Source organism: Balaenoptera ricei, chromosome 11, assembly GCF_028023285.1.
Source record: "Balaenoptera ricei isolate mBalRic1 chromosome 11, mBalRic1.hap2, whole genome shotgun sequence".
Lineage (NCBI taxonomy): Eukaryota > Metazoa > Chordata > Mammalia > Artiodactyla > Balaenopteridae > Balaenoptera > Balaenoptera ricei.
Genome location: NC_082649.1, coordinates 101,376,216 through 101,396,917, shown reverse-complemented (window position 1 = coordinate 101,396,917; position 20,702 = coordinate 101,376,216). Strand labels below are relative to the sequence as shown.

The following is a 20,702-nucleotide window of genomic DNA, read 5'->3' as shown; positions in this document are numbered from 1 at the left end:
ATTGCAGAAGTCCCCTAACTTATCTCCTTCCTCTATCCCTGCCAGCTATAGACTGAATGCTTATGCCCTCTCCCCCAGTTCATATGTGGAGACCTACTCCCCAGTGTGATGGCATTTGGAGGTAGGGCCTTAGGGAGGTGATCAGGTCATGAGAGCGGAGCCTTCATTAATGGGATTAGTGCTCTTATATGAGACTCCAGATAGCTCCCCTGCCCCTTCTGCCATGTGAGGGTACACCAAAAAGATGCCCATCTAAGAACAGAGAAGCCAGGCCTCGCCAGACACCAAATATGCCAGTGCCTTGACCTTGGACTTGCCAGGCTCCAGAACTGTGAGAAATAAACGTTTGTCATTTAAGCCACCCGGTCTATGGTATTTGTGTTATAGCAGCCCGGAAGGACTAAGACCACCCCCCCCCCCCCACCCCCGATAGTCTATTCTCTACACAGCCATCAGAGAGACCTTTTAAGAACCCAAATCATGTCACCCCCTCAAATAGCTTCCCTTTGCATGTAGAATAAAGTCTGAACTCCTTCCCATAGCCAGTCCACTGCCCCAGCTTTATCTCAAACCTCTCTTCTCCCCCGTTTATTATGGTCCAGCCACCCTGGCCTTCACTCAGTTCTTCAAACACAGCAGACTTGCTCCTGCCCCAGAGCCTTTGCACTTGCTAATCCTTCTGCTTGGAAATCTTTCCCCCAGATCGTGGCATGACTGGTTCCTTGTCATCATTCAGGTCTCAACTCAAACACTACCTCCTCATAGGAGTCCTCCCTGATCACACTGTCAGATTGATGCCACTCTGCTGCCACAACGGGTCATTCTCTATTTCATTCCCTGTTGTATTTTCTTCATTGATCTTATCACTATTTTAAATGATCTCTTTTAAGTTAACTTACATGACTTAAACCATGTTTCCTGGCTAATCATGTCTCTCCCACCTCCTCCCCAGCACCCCTCCATTAGAGCATTAGCTCCGCGGGAGCAGGACCTTGTCTGAGTTATTGGCAGTTGAATCTTCAATATCTAGAACAGTAAGACAGAAGGTGCTCTAGATCGAAGGAAGAAAGGGAGGGAAGGAGGGAAAAAGCGGGGCGGGGGCGGGGCGTGGAAGGGAGAGAGGAAGAATTGCCCTAATCAGATCAAGGACCCTCACAGCACAACCCCAGGGTCCACACAAAGTTGCTGGAGAGGAGGAGTGAGCTGGGGAGAGGCAGAGGGAAGGCGGCTGGGCAGCCCTTCTGAAGCAGCCTCCAAGGTACAGAAACGGCATCACCTACCATCCCAGGCCATCAGCTTCCCATTCTTTGGGAAGCTCTCTCCCCCTTTGGAAGGAAAAAAAAAAACCCACATACCTTTGCCCTTCCTTTTTCTCTCTGTACAGAAACCTTATCTATTTTGGACCCAAACCCACTTTCCCTGCTGCCAGTAAGCACTGGAAAGGTTATAGTGCCTCCTTGTCTGTGTGATTCAGAAGGCTATGAAGCTGTAACTGTAGTATAAAGAAGACGTGGTTTGTCCAAGGTAACTAATTATTTATCAATATATCTCAAATTCTTCAAGAAGTTTTGTACGTTATGATGCCCTAAATACTAACACAGTCAGCTTACTGGGTATTCCAGGGCTGCCTGCAGTGGGGTCACATTGGACTTTGAAATGGGACCCACTTCTATTGATTATGCGACTGTTCCAATGTATACAAACACTTTTTTAAAAAAATACGAGCTAATACAAATTCATCAGTCTAAGCAAGGTTGACCTGGATTTTAAAGCTGTCCTAAGTAATCAGCTGTAGGGTCAATCAGACGAATGATGAAGTGGAAGAAAAAGAAGCCATTAAAGAATTTTAATACTTTTTAAAGTACTTAATAATTTTAAAAGCCCTGTCTTTTTTGTCACTTAGGGCTTTTTCTTTTTCTTTTTTTCCCCAGTTTTACTGAGATGTAATTAACATACAGCACTGAATAAGTTTCAGGTGTACAGCAGAAGGACTTGACTTACGTATATTGTGAAACGATTTCCACAAGTTTAGTTAACATCCATCATCTCAAATAGATTTTTAAAAAGGAAAAAAAATGTGTTTTTTTGACTCAGGATGAGAAGTCTTAGGATTTACTCTCCTGACAGCTTTCAAATACTCTATACAGCAGTGTTAATTATATGGATCACGCTGTGTGCGTTACATCCCTAGTACTCATGTACCTTACAACTGGAAGTCTGGACCTTTTGACCCCCTTCACCCCATTCCCCCTCCCCCCCACCCACCTCTGGTAACCACACATCTGATCTCTTTTTTATGAGTTTGGTTCCTTTCTTTTCTTTTCTTTTTTTTTTAAGATTCCACATATAAGGGAGATCATACAATATTTGTCTTTCTCTGTATCTGTCTGTCAGTATTCGTCTTATAAGCACCTTTCTAAGTGGGAATCATCCCTGTTATATAGTTGAGAAAATGAAAGTTTGAGCAGGGTCCACGTTTGTGCCCGGTGTCATGCAGCTAGAAAATGGTGGAACCAAGGTTTGAACTCTGGTCTGTCTGATGCTGAAGTCTCAGCCATTCTCATGTGCCAAGGGCTTCTCCATCCTTTGACAAACAATGTCAGAAATGATGTTAAGACCCTACTAAATTCCATTTCCACATGGTAGCCCACAGGGAATGGGAAACCGGGAGGAGATACTTCCCTTCAGAATTGAAGTGTTGGTCTAGGAGTGTAGATTCAGTGATTTATTTAGGGATTATCAAAGGGGTCTTTTCTGGGTGAACTGAATGATATTGTTGAAAGATTATTGAATGAGGAGTCAGGCCAGATGGTTTGAATCCTGGTTTGGCACTGCTCAAGTAGTTGCACTAAGGCAAATGTTCTACCTGCTCTGAGCCCCCATTTCCTCATCCGCCAATTGGGGTCATCAGTGCTCCCTCACAGGATCACACTGCATTAAATAAGAATGCGCAGCACAGCACAGTGCCTTGCACGTGGTTGGCACCCAATATGCTGATCTCCTTCCTTCCCTGTTTACTTTCTTCTTGCCTGTGTACAGCATATGCTTGTACGAGTTGATGCCAAAGCAGCAATTGGAGCCAAGAGAGACATGGCAATCTTGGTTTGAAGAATTTCTTTCTGAGGTGTGTGTGTCCACCCTCAGAAGAAAAACCCATGCTTATTTTTGGTGAAGTTCCCCAGCTCAAACCATTCTCCATCTGAGAGGTAGGTAGTTAACTGTGGCCAAACTCTAGCCGGCCTTGAATCCAGCATCTGCAACATTCTTTTCTATGGAAAATGGCTCTTCTTACCTCCCGCCCCAGCCCACCAAAGTCTGTGTCTAAGAAAGACAACAAGAATAGATTGCCAGGCGCAATCATCCTTACAGTATTCGAAGGAAAATTCCTTGTGCGAGGACAAAGCCAATCTTTGGACCAGTGTTGAACATCACTTAGAGATCCGAGGTCTGAGCAATTGTTCTGGCCATAAATCTGGTCTTGCTTAAGGGGACTCATTCAGATCCATGCTGTGAAAAGAGCTGACATTCAGAAAAAAGCTCACCACTGACTCCTTGACAGGTTTCAGATGGTACGTTCCGCTGGAACAGAGCCCTCGAGCAAGGCTCTCCATGGAATTCGACATGGGGCTGGAGGCTCAGGTTACTACCACTCCAGCGGCCCCACCATGGGATTCCATCCAGGTGTGTGGGGGGTAAAATCCCTGTTGGGTCATGGTGGAGGTGAGGCTCACTTCTGCGCTCTGAGATGGAAAAGAAGAAAGGGGACTGAGTGCTTATTTCCTGTCTGGCACTGTTAGAGGCCTTCATATACATCTGCCTAGAAATTTTGCAAATGTTTTAACCATTCACAGCTCTGTTATTTACCACGTTGTGATCCTGTGACCATATCTCTGAAATCTGGGCACTAGAGGACTTGGCAAGCAGCTCTGGGTTTGAATTCTGACTGCCCACCCAGGAATGATAGCTCAATGAGGGCAATGTGTTCACTGCTGTAGCCAGCCTCCTAGCACATAGGAGGGCCTCCATACTTATTTGTTAAGTTGAATTACCCTGGGCCTGCTTACTTAGCCTCTCTAAAGCTTCTGTTTCCTCGACAATAAAAGTAGGAAAAATAAAACCTAGATCATAGGATTTTTAAATTATGCTTTAAATTGTGAGGTTGTTGTAGATTCATATGCGATTGTCAGAAATAATACAGAGAGATCCCATATATCCTTTACCCCACCAGTAACATCTTGCAAAACGACAGCACTATGTCACAACCAGGATGTTGACATTGATCAATCCATTGATTTTGTAGGATTTCCCTTCTAGGACTTTTATGTGGATTCATTGCAATTATGCAGGCATAATGTTTAGCAAAGTGCACGAGTACTGTAAACATTTAACAAAGGCAGCTAATATCCTTCTAGGAGACAATATGATGTAGACCAGTGCTGCTCAAAACATAACGTGAATATGAATCATCTGGGGGGCTTGTTGACGTGCAGATTCTAATTCAGTAGGCCTGAGTGGGCCTGAGAGTGTGCATTACTAGCAAGTTCCCAGGGGGTGTCTGCTGTGGCTGACAGGCTAAACACGTGGACTCCAGAATCAGACTGCCAGGGCTCAATTCTAATTGTGCCCTTGTTATCTTTAAGACCTCGGACAAGTTATTTAACCTCTCAATGCTTCAGTTTCTTTATTTGCTTCATAGGGGTATTTACAGTCCCTACCTCACAGGGCTGTTGTGAGGCTTAATTGTCTTAAAGCACTTAGTGCCTGGGCCTTAGTAAGTGCTCATTAAGTGTTAGGTATCATTATTATCTTAGATTATTTCTTATTCTGTACTCTCTCACTGAAATAAGACCACTTGGGTTTTTCCACTAGTTACTTTGGCCCCCAGAAAAGTAGAAATTCACCTGTTCTCTATGAGAAAAGAGAGAAGTTATTGCTAGAAGGTATTTGTAGAGCTCTTCTAGATCAAAAATGGCAAACATCTGATTCACCAGTTCCTATTCCCCACGCACAGCAGACATTACTAATCAATCTTGACATTCTTTTTTCATTGAACCTCAACAATAGCTTCAGAGGCCTTCTTAAGGGATGGCTCCAGGCACAGCTGGTGCTCAAGATGAAACCTGTGTGCCGAAAGTGATCTGGTCTAAGCTCCTCCCAGAAGTGGAGGCTTAGCCCCAGGGCTGCAAACTGACGTCCAAGGCTCACACTGTTACCCGGAGACTGAGTGTGAACTAGAACCCACATCTGTGCTCTCTGCGGAACGAGTTGGAGTGAAGAAAGCGAGAAAGGAAGACCAGGAGAGATTCACAAGAGCACGTTAGAAGCAAAGGGATACAGGTAGAGAAAGACTTTCTTCATAGACAGGTTAGTGCATCTAGAAGAACAATAAGAGTCCCTGTGCACTGCGACCATTTCAGATTGGCAGCCATTGGGGTTTCCCTTATGACCCCCATGGAGTATGACATGGGAGGACACCCTGAAAAATGAACTACTTATCGGGAATGTGGTGTGGAAAAGAAAACTGTCTTTACACTACTAACTGGGGGGGGGGGGCCTTAAAAAACCAAAAGGAGCAAATGGAAAGGCAAAGACCTTATTCCCACTTAACTGAACTCCTGAGGGCTTTTCCATGTGTGAGTTATATCTGTCTTGATGGGGCAGCCGTGCGCTCCACCCTGTAATTCTGCCTCTCCCTGCTCTCAGTTTTCATCACTGGACCGCGCTTGACTTCACAGACCGTCGTGGACCCAGGACTTCAAGGTAGATCAGATTGTGGCCATTTTTGTAGATTGGTAGAAAGACATGAATCAGATCTTCTCTTTGAGCAGTTTGAATGATGAAGGTATGAAAGGAGTGAGTTACTGGTGGGGGCAAAAGCCAAAAGGGGGAGTAGGGGCAGTAATAAGGGAGCCAAAGTGATGAGGAGGCTCCTTGGTAGGTAAATGAGGAAGAATTGAACTGCGAGGAGGCCCAGGGAAATGGAGAGGGAGTCTGGGTAACGACTTTGTGGCCCGTGGGGGAGGCAGAACCGTGGTTCCCAGAGCAGCCTTTTCCTGCACTTTCTTCTCCTTTTAATTAATATGGAAAATTTCAAGTCTATGCAAGATTAGACAGAACAGGGACTTCCCTGGCAGTCCAGGCTTCCACTGCAGGGGGCGTGGGTTCCATCCCCGGTGCGTCGGTCGGGGAACTAGGATCCTGCATGCTGCCGGGCTTAAAAAAAAGAAACGAGTAGACAGAATAGTATAACCCCCCGCCCCCATACCCATCCCTCCGCTTCAATCGTGATCAACTCAGGGCCCATCTTTTTTCTTCTCTATCTCCACTCACTCACCTTCTCGATTATTTTTATTTATTTTAAATAAACTTCTGGTGCACTTATAAAATCCTTGCTTTGAAACACATTCTTATCAGTGGTCCATGCACAGCCTGCCTTATTATCTTTTTTAGTTACTTACTTAGTTTTTTTGTTTGTTTGTTTTTCAATTTAGAAGTTTGCCCGATTTTTTCTTTTACCTCCTTAAATATATTTTTTATTATGGTAAAATATACATAACATAAAATTTACTATTTTAACCATTTTAAGTGTGTAGTTCAGTGGCATTCACACTGTTGTGCAACTATCACTTAAGTAGTTAATTTTAATAGTGAACCCGTGAACCCGTCAACCAAAAACTAAGACTTTGACAATGACCTACATCTAACCAATGGTTCCCTCCCATCCACCCCGTGCAGTTCCCCTCCCCAGGTAACCATCATTCTGAATTCTCTCATCATCCTTCCCTTACTTCTTTTTTACATAGTTTTATTGCAGGTGCATGTACTACCACAATTATTTTTCATGCTATTTGTAACATTACAAATAGGATACTATGCTGCGTGTAATCTTTGCGGACTTGCTTTTTTCACTCACTATTGTCAAGATTCCTCTCTATTGCTGCAGGCCTCTGTGTAAGTCACTCGTTTAGGCTGCTGTCTACATTCCCTTGTGTGGACAGTCCGTGTCTGACACATTCCACCTCCAGCACACTTCTGTCTTGACAGCATACCTTCCTTTTCTTACGGTAGCTTGAGCGTGTCTCTCATCTGCTTGATCAAGACATTCAGACTGAAACCACCCTGGTTAGATGTGGCCACGGAGAAGTCACACTAATGCTGATGTAAGGGAAGCAGCGAGATTAATCCTTGGAAAGGTTGAAGACTGGTCACATCCATGAGAAAAGGCCCTCTGTCCCCATGATTTATCTGCAGAGTAAGGCTCACTCTAAGCAGTGATGGAAATTAAAGAGGCAGCTTTAGGACCTCCACCCTGACCCCAAATGGAAATCATTTTGCAGTACACAAATGGCAGAGCTGTCATACAGATCAAATGAGATAATGATATGTGGGGACACTTTGTAAACCCCAGAGCCGTTTTATAAATGTGCAGTTGCATGGTGATTGTTATCATTACTCATTTGCATTATCTGGACAAGTCATTTTCCTGTCCCTCCATGATTACGGTGGCTGTCTGCTTATACAGTGCCCCAGCAAGACTGGGTTTAAGGGAGGTAGAGAGAAGGGGAGAGAGGTGAATGTTCACCAGATATTCTGTCTGGTCTTTAGTCCCTGCAACGGCTCTTCAAGTTAAGAACTGTCTCTGTTTTACAGATGAGAAAACTGGGCTTGATAACATGCCCAAAGTTATAACTTTGGGCATGTTATAACTTCATAACTGACAGAGGTGGGGTTTGATTCAAATTCAGGTTTATTCAAATCCCAAGCCCTTCCTCTATTGTCACACTTCCCGAAATCTGCCCCAGCAATCCTCACCCTTTCCTCATTCCACGTCCTAATCTGGCAGGATGAAACCTCCTCTCTATGATCTTTCTCAGGATTTTTTTCCCCTAGTCTGAGACTATTGATGAACTAAAATGGAGTCTAAGTAAAAATCTCTTTGGGAAGACTGGGAGCCTTCCCGAGCTTTAATCTGTGCACTTTAATCTGGGAACCAGGAAAGCAGGCGTGGTTATGCTTGGGTCAACTTGTCACCTGGGTCATCCTATCTCCATTGGCCCTGTGTGGACAGCAGGAGAGTGTATTTCACAGGGGGCCGCAAGACCGTGCCTCGGGTTCAGGCAATGCCTCTCCGCGGTTTAGGTAAACCTAATCTCGCTGTAAAATGGAACTATCTATACCTGTCCTGCTCCCCAACCCGGGGCTAAGATCAAATGAGATAACAGGCTGTGACCCGATATAATTGGATGAGGTAATAGATAGGAAAACAGTTTGAAAACTGCAAAGCATTTCCCCCCAGCATTAATGTAAGCCGGTATTTGTTTCTGTTATCCTTCCATCTCAGCAGAGCCATCTCCCAGGGAAAGCCCTATAGCAGGAGCCCCTAATAATGACTGAGGTTTGAGAACAGCCAGAAGGCAAGCAACATGAAGCCATTTCAAGCAAACCAGAGGAAGTCCAGTCCCTGACTATTTATTTTATGAAGTTAGCGGCTGGATACGTTAAGCAAATGTTTTCTTAATTGTGGCAGTATGGGAGAACAATGGGGCAAGGGCTGCCGGGGACCAGGGAGAATCAGGCCTCCACCCCTCCTACCCACACCCCGAAATCTCCAGAGAATGACAGGAAAAAATTAAAGACAGGGCTTTTCTTTTCGTGGTCACATGTCTACGCTGCTGCTGTAATAAGAACCTGCACCGATTAGAAATGTTTCGCCCCCTCCTCTCCGCCCCTTCCCGGGCACGTTCCGGAGCAGACCGGGCTGTGGACTCCGGGAGTGTGCCAGACACAGCAAACACCGGTGTGTGAGCGGCTGGAGGGGGCTCTTTCCACCCCGAACTCTCTGCCTTCCTCCTCGGTTCCCTCCCTTCCACACTGACTTCATTTACTAGGACTTCCTCCTCCGGGCGAGGGAGGGGGAGGAAAGACGCTGCCGTGCGCCTGTGGGGTGTGTGTGGAGTGCGGGGTGTAAAATGCTGTAATGAGAGGCAGCCGAGCGGCGTCTGAGAGCCCTGGACTGCAGCAGCCGTTCTGATCGCGGTGGCACCTGAGCGCTCACCTCCCCAAGCAAGTGCGACCTGTCCCTTCAGGTGCGTGTGTGGTCGCCGGCCTGTCGGGCAGAGCGGCTGGGGGTGTGCGGGTCACGAGAGGGCGAACCAGTGCCCCAGGTCGGCGGCCCGTGGAGCGTGGAGCCCGGGAAGCGGGAAGCGCCGGCGTGCGCGGCGCTCCGGCGGCTGAGCGGGCGTGGACGCCGACCCCCGGGCGCCTTCCCTGGGCAGCTGAGCGAGCCGGTCTGCGTGATAGGCGGGGACGCGTGCGGGTCTGGAGCCGAGGGCGGCGGAGGTGCCGCAGGTCCGGCGCGAATGCGCGGGCACTTGGCCGGCTGCGTGGCGGTTTAGGGGCAGGGAGGTTAAGGGACAGCGGGTAAGGGATTGGGTCGACTGTGGTCGTCGTGGTCACGTGTGCTGTGTCCACCGGATGCGAGAGCCTACTGTGTGCGTGCGGGGGGGGCGGGGAGGCGTGCTGGCCCGCAGCTGCGAGCCCCTGGGCGCGCACGAGAGGTTCGTTTATGTTCGTGCGTGTGCACCAAAGCTGTGTTCCCGCTGCCTGGGCCTCTGGGGTCCGGTCCGGTGTGTGTCAGAGGCTGGTACACACCGCGTGCGCCGGGTCCACGCGCTCCCCCGGGTCGAGCGCAGCCCGGGCCCCCTGCGGACGTTGGCCGCCCGAGCGCGTCTGCATCCGTTGGGTGGGTGCGAGCTGCCGCCAGGCGCGGGGCGGGTGGGGGAGGGGAAATGAGCCTCCCCCGGGCGCGCGAGGCCCCGCCCCCGCCTCCCCGCTGGCTCACCTGGGCCCGGCCCCCACCTGCTGGGCCGGAGGGGCGGGCCAGGGGGCGTGGCCCGGCGGAGCCCGGCGGAGCCCGGGAGAGGGCGGGCGGCGCCTCATTCCAGGGATTCCTCGCGCTCCCGCGCTCGCGTCCGCCGCGGAGCCGGCTCGGCGCGCGCCGCCCGTGTGTGCGTGTGGGTGTGCGGAGCGGCGGGGGTCGGTGCGGGAGCGCGGGCGCGAGGGCGCCTGCGCGTCGGCGCGCCCCCGGAGTGCGCCCGGTCCCGCGCGCCCCGTTGTCCCGCCCCTGTCCCCAGCGGGGCCGGCCGGCCCGAGGCGGGCGCGCCCAGAGCCGCCCGGCGGTGAGTGCGGGAGAAGGGGGCAGGGCGAGGGCTGGCTTGCGGGGAGCTCAGGGGTGGACTGGCTCGGAGCGGGACGGGGGCGTCCTCCTGGAAGGACGGACGAGGCGGCTTGTTCTTGCGGGGCAACTTGAGGCTCCTGGTGGGAACCGAAGCGCCAGGACTCCCGGAGGGAGAGGTCTAGCGTCTGGAGTGGAAGCTGTCCTGGGAGTCGGCGGCGAGGGGCCGGGCGGGGGGGCCCGCGGCCTGTAGCCCCTTGGTCGTGGCCAGCGGCAAAGGACGGCTGTGGTGCGGGACCGCGGGATATGGCAGAGGATGGGCAGCTGGGATCGGCTCTTTCCACTCTGTATCCTTCCTGCCCCCTTTCCAAAACAAAACGGCACACTCTTCCTGCAGTGAGTGCAGGCCTCGCCGCAAAGCAAAGGTCTTGCCCTTTTGGGTTTTGCTTAAAGTCTCCTTTAATTTATCGCCCTAGACCTTTAAATCTCTTAGGTTAGGATGACAGCACTGTTGGGGCCGCTGGTCTTTATGCGCTTTAGTTGGCATGTGTTCGTCTGTTCAAGCCAGCTGACTTAAAAAAATCGGTTTCACTTTGATCATTGGTGCTGTGTGTTTGCTAGTCGTTATTTCCTTCTCTGCGGTTAATAAGAACCAGCAGCCTGGGGGGAGGGGGTGGAGGCGGCTCTTCTAGTTTTTACCAGCGGTTGGTTGCCCCCTCTATTTGAAAGGTACTGTCTCCTGTAGAGTTTATCTTTCTTTTACAAACCCAAGCCTACTTTGACGAAAATGAAGGCTCTCATTTGTTTCCTCTGAACTTTCTCGAAGACAAAGGCAACAAATGTTAATTTTCCTATTAGTATTTGAAGGTCAGTTTTGCGTTCCATTTTAGCATACCAAACTTTTAACTCTATGCACTAGCCTCCCAGTCCGCAGACTTGCAATGTTCATTGTTTCCTGCTTGCAGCTGATGAAGTCTGCGCATGAGCGTGAGGGGAGTAGCGTGGGTCGTTTAAAGAGCGCTTAGGGGTCAGCGCCTCAAGGCTGTACTGGGGGCGCGATCTTGGAACAAGTTATTTATCATCTATCTCTAAATCTCCGTGCTCTCATTTAAATAATGGGTTTAGGAATACTCAGAAGTTTGTTGTCTTGTACTCAAGACAGTTTGTGTGTGTGTGTGTGTGTGTGTGTGTGTGTGTTTTCTGTGTGTTTCCTGATGCATCTGGCTGAAAAGTCATCTCCGTCCTGGTAGAAATGAGGTAAACCCCTCAATTTGTTGTTTGACTTTGGCAACATTTTAATCCCAGGCTAATTTCCCCCGCCACGGTTTTTTCACACTTCTGGGCAGCCTGCCTTTGCTTTCCATTTGGAAGGGAATGCAAACTAATTTTTATGTTGACCAAAACACAATACAATTAAGAAGATAATTCTGCTATAAATAACCATGAACTACATTCCAAAACTGTGAATGTTGTAGTAAAAACAGCTCTGGCTTATTTCTGGAGACACGAGTTCAAGTCCTATCCCTGTCACCTACTAAGTTTGTGACCAGAAAAAGTTACTTCTAGTTAACATTTGTGCTTTATTTTCCTCTGTAAGAGGGTGATAAAATCTGTTCTGATACATCACAGAGTTAATTACAGGGAATAGTGTGCTTTGAAAAGTATTTTGTGTTATGTTATTTATAAAAGTCTTTGAAGACTTGAAAGAGCTTCATAAAACACAGTTGTCACCACTTTTCCCACCCGATTTAGAACTATGACTTTACATTAAGATTTTAACACTTCTTACAAAACGATAATTATGAGATGAAAACTTTCCCTTTCAAATGGTCTGTTTGACAAGAGTTCTGCAGTGTGAAATTCCTTTTAACTCCTTAGGGAGTCAGCCTTGTCATCAACCTCTTGTGGTTGCCCAAACAAATCCAAAGGAAGATTTTACTTTGTGTTTCTTCCAGGTATCTCTCCTGGATAGTTTTGTTGTGCAACTTTTAGTTGGCCTTAATAAAATAATAAGTCATATAACCATACTCAAAGTTGCTTTGCTTTGCAACTTTGAGTATGACTTAATAAAATAATGAGTTGTCATAAGTTTAGGAGGTAATAGTCAAATACATTGGGAAAATTCTAATATAACTAAAATGATGACACTATGCGGCAATTTTAACATATCAAGTTGTCTCTTCATTGCTTGTGTTAGACAAGCTGTTGCAGTTATGGGAACCTGGTGAAAGGGGTTTTTTTTTTTTTTTTTTTTTTTTTGGTTAAGAAGTTTCTGTAAGGTATGTTGACTGAGGCTCGTTTGTGATTCTTTTAGGGAGCCTCTCTGAAGTTAATCAAGTCTATATGTGGGAGCTTAAGAGAAGAGACAAGGGGATGATATCAATCAGTCTCTAGGCATTTAGGATCTGTCCACGTTAAAACAACAAACAAAAAACCCAACAACTTAGAAATCAGACTGCCAAATCTTGATACTATAAACTGCCAAGGTGGGGAAGGAAGGAGTGTATGCATGAAGTGCTGAAATCAGAAAAATTCTTTCAACCTGGGCTACACCGTAGTAGCTCTTTTGCAAAAGAAGAAACCCTTGTAGAATGTGCTTTCAGTATCTCAGGCCTCAGGTCTTATAACCAGATACGTCAATCCTCATTGTTTGTGGATTCCTGTATTTGTGAATTTGTCTCCTCACTAAAATTTATTTGTATCTCCAAATCAGTACTTGGGGCAGTTTCTTCCTAGGCACAGTGGTTCAGTACTCACTAATTTAGAGGTCTCAGAGGCTTTATAGAATATAATGACTGCAAATGATGAGAATTTACCATATTTAATGATGCCGATAATGAAAGAGCTTCCTAGTGATGCAACGTGTCATGGGTTAGAAGACTTTTCTAGGCTACTGATAGGCTGGGAGTTGAGATTTTGGTACAGTGGGGAGCTCGACCTGGGTATTATGGGAAGTTTGCCAACTTGGGCTGTGATGCAGGTCCCTGTGTGTCATTCTTGGGTGTAACAGGTCCCTAAGAGGACCTGGCGCCTCAGTACTTCTGAATAGGAGATTCTAAGTATCCAAGTAAAATAAATGGCAAGAACAAGCATATCCAGAGTAAACTAGAAATGCCAGGGAGTTTCTTTTATTTCCTATGAGGTGCTGTAGGAGGCCGAGGTATTGAAAATGAAGAGACAGGTTCACAATAGCCTAAATATGAGAAAGAAAAGGATAGTTCATTGTTTGTTTGACAACCATGTTGAAAAATCGTGGCAATTGGTGGTCTGCTCAAAAAGTCCAGATTTGAATTTTATTTTCCCTCTTTGGACAGAGTGGTGGTGTCAGTGTGGGCCCACATACAGGCACTTTCCAGGGGGCACTTCAGGGAGATGGATGAACTTCAGCCAGCAGTAAGAATGTTACACCAGCGTTGGGCAGCCTCACATAAAGGACATGAAATACGCTATAACCTGAGTTTGGTTTTGCAGCTTTAAGTCTATACAGGTGACCCCGACAGGCACACGATTGCTTTCGTACAGTCCGTGTGTTTGCACAGCTGACACTGATGCCAGACTGTGTTACAGTAATTAAGGATTGTACTTACTGTGTGGTAGCACCGTTGGGCAGCTTCTGTTGCCAGGGTCATCAAGATGACTAAATGTCACATCCCTGCAGTCCCCACCTCGGGGGGAGGGGGTTGCTGAGGAGGCCCATAGAGCCTTGGGCCATTTTAGCCTCAGAAAACCTAAGGTGGTTGAGTTGAGCATTTGTGCAAGGATTTCATCCAGACTGGTACTCGTTTTTCCGCCCAGCTAACTCTGTGTTGATGTGATGGGAGGTGGAGATGAGCAGGAGACAGAGCTAAGTTGATGGCAGGCACCTGAGGTTACCTTGTTCCTGATACCTGATGTGTCCCACCGGTGGGGAAAGAGACGGATGGCTGCCTAGCCTATAGACCTGCCCTATTGAGGGTTCACGGAGGGGCGAGGGGCGTTAAACCCTTACGGGAAGGGTACACACCCTGTACTAACTTACTGAATTCTTTAGTTTTCTAGGATGGGGCTGGGGGGTGGGGTGGGGGAGGAATTGCCAACACAGCTGGCTCTCATCCTGGGACTTATGCTTGAGGTTGACAAGCACCTGAAAGAAGCCTAACAAGGCGTTTTACACAGATATATTTTTAATTCTCTGGAAATAAGCATAGAACATGTAGATGTGTTGTTCAGATTTCAGACATTTGGCCTTCAAATGAATTTTCAGAAATGATTATGTGTAGAAATAAGGAATTGGATATAAGGGGAAGTCAGGCAAGTCCTTCTGACCTTGTACCTGGTAGGATGCTTCAAATTACAGCAAGACAGGTCTATAATTCATGTCTGGCACATGTCTCGATAAGGAAAGCTAGACAAGCAAAGGGTCCAGACCATTGAAGGAGTATTTTGAATAAGAACTGGTTTCTATTTAGGAGTGTGACATACAATTTAAGGTTGTGAGAAATACAAACAACACGGTGAAAGTTTTCAAATACCATTCATTGAACCTTCGGAGTTATCCCCTGGAGTGTAATAGCAGGTTGTCTTGAACATGACTAAGTAGGAACCATCCTTCCTGAATGCTGAACTGGCTCTTGGAGCTTGAAGTCCTCAGGGCTGATATTAATTCCTTTGTGCCCGGGGCCCCGGGGATCCTATGGCATTGCTGCCTGTGTTGTCTGCCCCAGTCTCACCAACCAACTTGGTGTGAGAATCTTCTTACCTGCCTTGGTTACTGTTCCTGTGACTCTGTGCCGCGCTCTTTTCAAAGAAAGTGAAACATGTCCTGGTTTTTGTGTTCCTAGGAGAGGAGGGTTTGTCTTCCTTTGCTTTCTTTAGAAATTATCAGATTATTGCTTCATCTGTATCTCAAGGTGTAGGGGAAAGAGCACAGGGCTAGAAGTCTAGCTGGAAGGTATTCTTTATTTTTGGGGTTTTTTCTTAGATAAGCTAAAAAATTGCTTTCCTCCAAAAGGTCTGTATGAAAATCAGCTGAAAAATAGTTAAAATAGCGTTGGATGGTGAGTCAGGCGACTTGGATTCTAGAGTTAGCTTCTTCAGTAAGTCACTTATATTCTTGGCACCTTGCTTTTTCATCTGTAGAAAAATATAATAATCCTATCTGTGAGGATCAGTAAGCTAATGTATGTGAGTGTGTCACTAGAAGCATAGGCCGCACAGCTGTAAGGTGGCAGAATGTGAGTGTATTTCTCACTTGAGTTGATTGGGCATTGTCAGTTACGTTGTATCATTTAATCCACAAGCCAAGCTCGTGACCTTGGGAAGCAGGCACCGTTGTTACCATTTTCTTTAGGTGCGAACTTGTGCCCAGAGGGGTTAAATGGGCCCCGCGATTGGTGTCAGGCATTTAGAGCAAAGTCTAGAGCATCATCGGCTGTCCGCGATGATTGATTGAATGAGTTCAACGTATTAAAATAGGGCTCAGACTTAGGTTTTCTGATGCTCAAGTCCCAGCTCTGCTGATTTAACAGATGGTAAAGTGCGAGAAGAAAAAAGGGTTACACCAATGAGAGAGGTTTTGAGCAAGAAGAACAGAGGGATGACCTGAGAATTGGATGGATGTTAACAGGGACAATCTGTGTGTGTTGCGGGAAGTTAGTGGGGCATCAGTTGGACACGCTGTGGAGAAGGAACAGCCAGGAGGTTAATTCACGTCTACTTGATGTGCCTGAAGCTATGCTTGTGCGTGGCCACCAGAATCTGGTGACGATTGGGTATGAAATTTCATTTCACTTAACCTCATTGAGACTCACAGCTAGCCACATCGGCCACAGAGTGATCCGCATTTGGTGTAAGTTGCTCAGGGCAGGGGGTTCATGTTTTCTTTTCTGCAAAGTCTCTATGTAGTGTTTGCCAGACATAGGAGATACCCAGTGAAAGCCTCTGAATTCCTGATGGCCCCAAGGGCCACACACCCCCTGCCATAGTGAGATACTTCATACTGTAGGCTTGTCCTACAGTTATATTTCTTAGCTGAGGCCAAGTTAGATTAGCTCAGGAAGTGGTCCTGATAGAGTGATGGGACAGGGCCAGCAGGAATTAGGGATACTGAAGAGTGTGCCTCTGGGAGTTGGATGTGCCATCAGGATCCCAGGATAGTGATATCTTCCTGTTTCAGGTTTTTGGTCAAGTGACAGTGTGGCAGGGACATCAGGAGGTTTGAATGGGCCTCTCCCAGCCTCCACTGGTTTCTACCTCTGGCCAAGACTCGCACTCTTTCCTAAATTACACTGTAGTTGGGTCAGCATTACTGGAGGAGCTGTGTGCAGTGAGCCAAGCTTGGTGCTGTAGTTTTCACCTTGGAAATCTCCTTGGAACACTTCTATGACGTATCTTAAAATTCTGTTCCCTGGCCTGAAAAAAACAAAACAAGACTAATACACCCCATAATTCTATTCCCAAGATAGAAGTTCATGTCCTCTTGTTGATCAAAAAAAAAAAAAAAGACGGTCCTTTGTGGAAGTCTAGAATAATGGTGTTCAAATTTAGAGCTGAGCTTTTCATTAGCACCGAATATCCCTAAAATGTAGTAGCTTTATCACCGATACCTATTATTCCCTAATTCTCACTCTTAAGCTATTTGGAAGAATGTATTATCGGGGATAAGGGAGCTTCAGGAAAGGAATATGGGCTGGCAGAGAAAATACCGACCATTGCCTGGAAAAAAAAAACAAACCCAAAAAACAAAATATGTGTTCTCTTCACCATGAGTTATGTTCATGATTGACAGCAACCACGAAAAAAAGATGAATGGATAGACCAGAGACGGCTTGCAGTGCAGTAGAACCCTTGCAGATGAACTTGATGTCTTTTTCCAGAAGCACGTTCCTCTCCCTTTTATGGGGTTATTATGTTCCAGGTGTCAGCGTTTCAAGTGATTATGTTTTCGGTGATCACGATATTGTAAAAACTGTCACGCTGATGGGAACACATCACCGGCTTTACTTAGATTGATTTTCCAGATGCCGTGTAATCTTTTGCAAAAGCTCATAGATGATTTATGGTTCATAAAGGATATAAAATAAACCAGACATGTCGCTCCCCTGTTTAAAACCACTCAGACCATTCAAGGACTTTTCACTGACTAAAGAATAAGATCTCAGCTTTGTCACACCCTGCAGAGAACGCATGATCCGGCCCGTGCCCACTTCCCCGCCTCGCCCAGTCCTCTCCCTGTGGTCATGGGAGCTCCCCGCGTCCACAGGGCCAGCTTGGTCTCCCCCCCACGTCCCCCTTTACAAGCCCAGTTCCTCTCATCCTTTAGGTCTCTCATCTCAGAGGAATCTTCTCTGTCTCAAGTAGTGGCCAGTGCCATTTTTCTAGTATGTTTACCAGCATTTGCAGTTTATTTAATATGTTTGCCTTTGTTTGGACACATAATTATTATTATTTTTTTAAATAAATTTATTTATTTTATTTATTTTTGGCTGTGTCGGGTCTTTGTTGCTGTGCATGGATTTTCCCTAGTTGCGGCAAGCGGGGGCTACTCTGCGTTGTAGTATGCGGGCTTCTCATTGTGGTGGCTTCTCTTGTTGCGGAGCACGGCTCTAGGTGCGCGGGCTTCAGTAGTTGTGGCACGTGGGCTCAGTAGTTGTGGCTCATGGGCTCTAGAGCGCAGGCTCAGTAGTTGTGGCGCACAACTATGTTGTGGCTTAGTTGCTCCGCGGCATGTGGGATCTTCCCAGACCAGGGAGCGAACCTGTGTCCCCCGCATTGGCAGGCGGATGCCTAACCACTGCGCCACCAGGGAAGTCCCAGGCATGTAATTATTTTAATACATATAAAGCCCATTCACTTCTGACACCCTATGAGGGAGGTAACATCAACATCCCCATTTTACAGATGAGGAAGCAGACACACAGACAAAGTCAGTTCCCAGGTCACACAGGTAGGAAGTGGCTGTGCTCATTCAAGCTCACACGGTTAGTGTCCAGAGACCCCCCTCTTAAACCACCGTGATGCTCATTTCCCTCTCAGCAGACTGTGACCCTCCATCAAATACTATGACCGTAGTTTTTTCCCACATGTTACTCACATGTCTCACATGTTTTATTGGGTTTCTTGGACTGCGGATATTGTACAAGATGTAAAATTCAGAGGTTTTTTTTTTTTTTCTTTTTTACTGTCATCTTCCACCTTTATTTGCTTAGGCCTTTTGTGGCTAAGTAATGCCTGGTCCCTGGTCCTCCTCTCCCACCTGTATCACTGTACCCGCTCTTGTGGTCCTAATCTCACACCTGGTTCCTACAGAAGCCTCCTAGCTGATCCGCGTGACTCCTGACTTCATCCCTGCAGGTCAAACCATCCTCCCCACACCTGCTAAACTAAAACATCCTTGACATCACCTCCCCAGCCTGCTCAGGGACTCACCACTGCCCGTTGCCTGCTCCAGTAAGTGGACACCGGTCCGGCCAGCCTTGCGCTGTCCCCTGAGCTCACCCACATCGTGCTCCCCGCACTTAGCAGCTGCAAGCGTCCTCGATCCTGCCTGGGTGGGTCTCAGTCTCCCTCCCGGGCTCTCATACCTGCCGCTGTGCCTTCCCTCAGGCTGTGGACCCAACAGGACTGTACATGTAAGGGTCAGACAGGGTACTTGCACCCAGGAAATACTCAGACCGTGTGATCCAGGTGAGTAGGAGAGGTCAGAGAGTAGAGACTGCCCAGGGGAGAGGAATGGGGAGGAAACCTTTGAAGTGGCTTTTTAAAACACACACACACACACACACACCAAACTGAGAAAAAAATGCATGTTCATGAGGTGAACACTTTAGCTGACACTGATCTCTCTTTTATAACACACTACTCATTTCAGTGTTAAATTATATTTTGTCTTTTACTGTGCTCTTAAATTTGTCTATTGTTATCCCATGCCATATACTTTAGGTTCACGAACAAGGTCGTAGTTCCTTAAAAGCAGGGATCATGTCTTCTATTCCTCTGTGACCTCTCCCGAATACTTTGCTGAACTCAATAATTGTGTAATAAAAATTGGTCACATTAATAAGGTTGCAGCAGATGGCAGTTGCCTCATAGAGGAACCTTAAACACCTAATCTCTTATCTACCTACTTTGAATCTAAGTTGCTTGGAGTGAGTGAACTTAAATAATCTTCCACATGCTAGAATTCTGGGTCTACTTTTGTGTCATTTGGTATTTTTATGCTTTGATCTTTTGCTTCTATGCACATACTTTGCATAAGAGGCACATGTTAACATGTATCTTTTTGGGTTTAGAATTTTGAAAGCATTGTCCTTCAACTTAATGAGGCAATTAATTTAAGGAATTGTGAGTCCAAATACTGCTAAAGCAGGCATTTACTTAAAATAAAAGACTTTAAAGTCAGGGACTTCCCTGGTGGCACAGTGGTAAAGAATCCGCCTGCCAATGCAGAGGACACGGGTTCAAGCCCTGGTCTGGGAAGATCCCACATGCCACGGAGCAGGTAAGCCCGTGCGCCACAACTACTGAGCCCTGTGTTCGAGAGCCCGTGAGCCGCAACTACTGAGCCCACGTGCTGCAACTACTGAAGCCTATGTGCTCTAGGGCCCGCGTGCTGTAACTACTGAAGCTCGCACGCCTAGAGCCCATGCTCCACACAAGAGAAGCCACTGCAGTGAGAAGCCTGAGCACCGTATTGAAGAGTAGCCCCAGCTCGCCACAGCTAGAGAAAGCCCGCGCGTAGCAATGAAGACCCGATGCAGCCAAAAAAAAAGACTTTAATCTCAAATCTTGCCTGAATAGGAAACTGGCTTGTGTGACGAGAATGTAACTGAGTTCTTGTGAGTTCAGCAAACCTTTTCCTGTCAGTCTGTCCCAAACTTTTGTTTTCTATGCCTTTGAACAAGTTCCCAAATCCTTACTGTCGGGAGGTGATCTTTTCTAGCTTACAAGGAAGACAAGGATCATGAATGTCGTTCATTTTTCTCTCCTATGCCTCTGATTTTACTCACCTCCTCCTTGTCTCTGAAAAAGAAGAAATTTACTGTTTGCTTTACAACCTCACTGTCCTCCCTGTCACTCGGCGTCCTCTTGGACTCTCCTCTGACACCTTGAGACCTCCCAAGCTCCATCACTTCTGTCTGTGTTTTCTCTTATCCCCGCTGCCCCCGACACACGCCCCTCATTACTTCCTGCCCGCTGTATCCCTGTATCTTTCAGGTTGTCCCCTGCCTTTGGCTTGCTATTCTGTAGGCTGCGACTACAGGGCCCTACCAGGATAACTTCCCTGGAACACATCAATGGCCAAGGTATTGCTCGCCTCAGAGATTTCAGTGGCTCCTTAATGCGGACAAAATCCAGCCCAAATCCCGTTGAGGCCCTCGGTCCTCCCATGCTGTGGCGCCGGTCCAAGTTTCCATCCTCGTCACTTCCTGTCCCCACATTGCTTGTCTTCTGGCTGATTTGTGCAGCTTGTTCTTGAATGGATTCTGCTTCTGTTCTTCCCTTGTGTGCTTTTGCATTTATTCTTCAGAGGCTCAGCTCGTCTTCTGTT

At 47.1% G+C, this 20,702-nt stretch overlaps 1 protein-coding gene across 7 annotated transcripts in view; it reads left to right on the top strand.

The window, feature by feature from the left end:
* VGLL4 (vestigial like family member 4) overlaps window positions 1-20,702 on the top strand; it is a 273,405-nt gene that overhangs the window by 109,114 nt on the left and 143,589 nt on the right. The window contains exon 8 of one of the 7 annotated variants that reach the window (XM_059940393.1): window positions 3,040-3,081. The exons of 4 other annotated variants lie outside the window; for them this stretch is intronic. In XM_059940393.1, coding sequence (XP_059796376.1) covers window positions 3,040-3,059 — 20 coding nt within the window. In that variant the 3' untranslated portion in view covers window positions 3,060-3,081. Of the gene's footprint in view, window positions 1-3,039; window positions 3,082-9,070; window positions 9,087-10,090; window positions 10,179-20,702 lie in introns of those variants that run through there. 2 more of the 7 variants (XM_059940396.1, XM_059940395.1) reach the window with 2 other exon arrangements.